This window comes from Diorhabda carinulata, chromosome 3 (genome assembly GCF_026250575.1).
Source record: "Diorhabda carinulata isolate Delta chromosome 3, icDioCari1.1, whole genome shotgun sequence".
NCBI classification, from domain to species: Eukaryota; Metazoa; Arthropoda; class Insecta; order Coleoptera; family Chrysomelidae; genus Diorhabda; species Diorhabda carinulata.
In genome coordinates, this window is record NC_079462.1 from 17,871,583 (window position 1) to 17,875,891 (window position 4,309).

The following is a 4,309-nucleotide window of genomic DNA, read 5'->3' on the forward strand; positions in this document are numbered from 1 at the left end:
AAAGTAACAGGCTGTTGTGCAAAGTAATTTTGGTTTCGTAGTAGGGTTATTGAAACGTATGAAATGTGTGAAAAGCTTTGTTGCTGATTGTTCTGTATGGAAAGTATTGAAATCATATCTTGTACATTCCTTCCTTTGATCACACTCTTCATGCTATCATTTTACCAACAATAGAAATTACACTATCTGGCCCTCGTTTTGATAACAAGTTATCGTTTTCAGAATATATTGGTTGCCATAAACAGTTCAATATAAATTTTATCACAGGTACAAGTTTACTAATAAATTTCAAAATTAAACATGTCATCTTAACAACAAATTTTTGTAAATTACAATATAATAACATTTTTTTATAATCAAGGTTCTTCTTTTTTGATATCAATTGTAACATTGGATTCGTCACGTTTAACTTTCTCTACTTTATAGAATTCAGAAATTTTCGAACTCATTAATTGTATACCACAGAGGATTTCTCTAGCACGATCAGGAATATCATTCAAATCGCTTTTACATTCTCTATTGTTGATATTGATTATGTATGGATATTTTATGCAATTCTGAAACATCATCAGGAAATCTATAATAGTGCCAAATTTCAATCCACAGAGTTGATAGATAGATCCAATTGGATAACATATGAAATTTCCGGCAAGTGCTACTTCACGAATGCTATTAATATTTGAAACAGGGTCTTCGGATGCTCCAAAAGGGTATAAAATTTTTTTACCTGAAAACGAATTATGTATTGAGTGTGTCTTTGCAGATGGGTAAGTATCGTGCATTTGTGAAACCGATTAAATTGTACCCTTTTATTTTATTTGTGTCTATTTATCTCTTTTAGAAAGATGCATTACAAATTTGAATTATGTGTAAATAATAAAACATATGAAGGAATCAATCAATTATCCATAGAACTTATAACGTAGACAAGAGTCTCTGAAATTGGTTAATCGTAAAATAATTATAGTTTAATAAAGAGAAATGAAATTAGTCAGTTACATTGTCAATATGCGAATTTTTGACCCAGTGGAGAAGAGCTCTGAATTATTCATAATATTATACTATAATTATAATTCAAAATATTGCCCAACCTTTGTTTTATAAGTCAATTTTATATTTGATATTTGTCGAATACTAAATTTTTATGTTGAAAAAATAATTCAAAGTGCCTCCTTGAAACGATTAATTTTGTTTTTGTTTACATGGCCAGTCATTATCGTTGCTACTATCGATCGTTACAAGGAACGTATCCACAAGAAAATCTAATTCTCATTAATAGTCATTGTTAGCCAAAAAGGTGAATTCATTTAATGTAGTACATAGCAATTGCTCTCTAACGATTTTGAATGTTACATTGTAGTGAGTGTAGACTGACTCAAACTATAGTTCGCAACCTGCGTTCATGCCTTCCTCATACTGGCTTGCTTTTTAGATATAGGATAATGCTACTTACCGTTAGAAACTACTCACTTTATATAAGGTGGCTTAATACTTTCGTATTTAGTTTTTTCGATTAATGAGATGAATTTCATATAAAAATTATTACACTAACAAAGATGGACATTCCTAACAATTATTAACAAGACACCCTGTTTAATAATGTACTGAAATATTGAGTTAATTTTATAATGCATACCATATATAAAGTCTGCAATTGGTCTGATTCTTGAAACCCAAAACGTCTAAGTCATCGTCCTTTAATATCCTAGCAAGCATAGTGAAAGACTTCTTCCCCAATATTTCCGCATGATACTTTAGAAGAATGTTTTGAAATAGCCCATTTGAAAGTGCAATTTACCCGCAACCTAGACTGGGCAATAGATTTGTTCCCCACTATACTTAAAATTCGAAGACCGATCAATATTATAAGGAAAAATTCCGAACAAACCCACCCCTCTATTATCCTTTATAGGCATAAAATATACTTCCGATCGATAGTCGAATATAGACAGATGTTTACTCAAACATGTCCAGTAACTTTCTGGAGAGATCTTTACTTGCGAGCAATCAATTTTTACATGATACCACTACAATTTCCGCTTCCTGCAGGCTCGAACGTAATTCGTACTATGGAATTGGGCAACAACATAGCCAAAAACATTCTCCCTAGTATCTGGCCTAGTAGACGATCCCTTTCGTCAAATCCCAAACAGTCAGCAATAGGGAATAATGCAGCTGCAGTACCCGGTCCTATCTCTCTACTGTGATGTTTTTCTTATTTCCTAATTTAAACTGTGTTTCAATGGTGGCGTAAATTTTTACACACTGTCTTCTAATTAATTTATAAGTTATTTGAACACTCACACTAGACATAACCAACTCAAATAATAAACAAAGTAGTTTGTATACCTAAAACAAGTTTCTCAAAAAATCCAGAAATTAAACAAACAAACGAATAAGTAAAAAGACATTCCAAGAAATCATAGAGAAACCAAACAATTGACGCTGTGTGAACAAACATCAAACGAATTCCGCTTCGGTCAAATTTTTGACTTCCATTATGACTGAACAGGGCCGGTTTCACGATCCATGTCTTGGAAGAATTTGTAACACTACATTATATGTTTTTGTTTAAACGTGCCAATTCCAAATCCATCGCATCGCATCTCATCCTGCATCGAAAAAGAATCTTATACTCAAAATGAATCTAATCAACCATTAAAATTCCTAACTACCTCATGGAAAGATTTCTTAACTTAATAAAGAACAAAAGCTACGCAAATCTCCCTCACGCAAAAGTTTGAATGAATATTATTTGAATGTTTACCTTCTTCCTGTAAAGAAACAAACAATTTGATAACGAACTGATAAGTGGTAATTGCTTTAATAACTGCTAATCTTTCAGGGCACTGGAAATCGTATTTGTTTTTCCAAATTTTTGCAGCATCCAAGAACTTATCTAGTCTAATATTGTCAATATTCGAATTACCCAGTCTTAATGGAAAATTCGTGCTCAAATCCAAATATGGATGGTTTCCATTTTTGCTCATTTCATAAGCATCTGGATTGGAACAAGGTATTATGAAGTAATCCATGATTCCGCTATCTGTCTTACATGAACATGTTTGAGCCAAATATTTAATCATATAAAGAGCAGTGGCAATCGCCATTGAGTCTTTTCCATTGGACCCAGCTTCAATAAAAATTCCATTTTTGGGAAACTCGCTATCATTTTGACTAATTACAATCAAATAAATAGGCCTTTGCTCTTTGGATTCACCAATAATTTGTAATTGTAAATTAGATTTGTATTTATTGGCTAAATTGTTCAAATAGTTCTTTATTTCAGTATAACTTGTGAATTTTGGTTCATTTTGCAAACTCAAATTTGTCACTTTCTTTTTATTAGTTAGACTATAGTGGCTTTTTGTCTCTTTCCGTTGATTACCTTTAAAACTCTTTTTCCCACATTTTTTTTCTTCTCTAAACTTCTTTTTATATTTCTTGGAATTGCTCTTACGAAATTTCTTAGACCCCATTTACAAATAATATGACATTTTGACATTTCACCGTTAGTTTGTAGTATATTTCACCAATGTGATAGAGATTAGATAATATGGAATGAGACACAACTTACTTGTCTATTAAACCGATATTATCATATTATTGTGAATTTTCTCCATCATTCACGGTTCAGAAGAACAAAAGATCCCAACAATGAAAACCGTATCCATCAAAAAAAGACTGTGATAGAGATACATTCAGATTGATATTCTTTTTGATCTGCGGGAATAAGAAGAAATCATTGGGTACCAAACAAGGACAATAAGGCAAATGAGCAATTAATTCGATGTTTTGACTGTTCAAAAACGCTTTTGTTTGAACAGATGTGTAAACGCTCGCATTGTCGTGGTGGAGAATGATTAGCCTTTTGCCAAACAAATGCTGGTGTATTTAAAATTGACCGTACTACATTGCTATAATGTCGTGGTCCTTGTGGACCAACAGGGATACACAGGAGACACGATGGCAAATAATATTTTAACAAGCTCAGCGACTGTTACTTGTAAAAACTTGCACAGTCCTGCAATTCACTGTGTTATCCACCGTCAACATCTAGTAGTGAAAAATTTGAGTGGGAAATTGCACCATTCGCATCAATTTCTGATTAATGCAGTTAACAAAACGAGCACCAATTCAAGTTTATCAAGATTTTAGTTACTTTTTGACTCAGTTCTGGGGTTTCTGGAAAGTGAAGATTCTGATTTAAGAACAAACCAGATCAATTTTAAAGCAGACATTTGACAGAGTTGTTCAAAAAATTTAATGACGTCAACTTACAATTACAATTCAATGAAAGCAAAGGATG

At 32.3% G+C, this 4,309-nt stretch overlaps 1 protein-coding gene across 1 annotated transcript; it reads right to left on the minus strand.

Moving 5' to 3' along the window:
• Positions 1–306: 306 nt before the first annotated feature.
• On the minus strand, positions 307–3,517 carry LOC130891309 (carboxypeptidase A4-like). The gene is made up of 2 exons (XM_057795946.1): positions 2,768–3,517; positions 307–727 (listed from the first exon to the last, which is right to left on the minus strand). The coding sequence occupies exons 1-2, from the start codon at positions 3,477–3,479 to the stop codon at positions 357–359; spliced, it is 1,083 nt and encodes a 360-aa protein (XP_057651929.1). The 5' UTR covers positions 3,480–3,517; the 3' UTR covers positions 307–356.
• Positions 3,518–4,309: the final 792 nt, after the last annotated feature.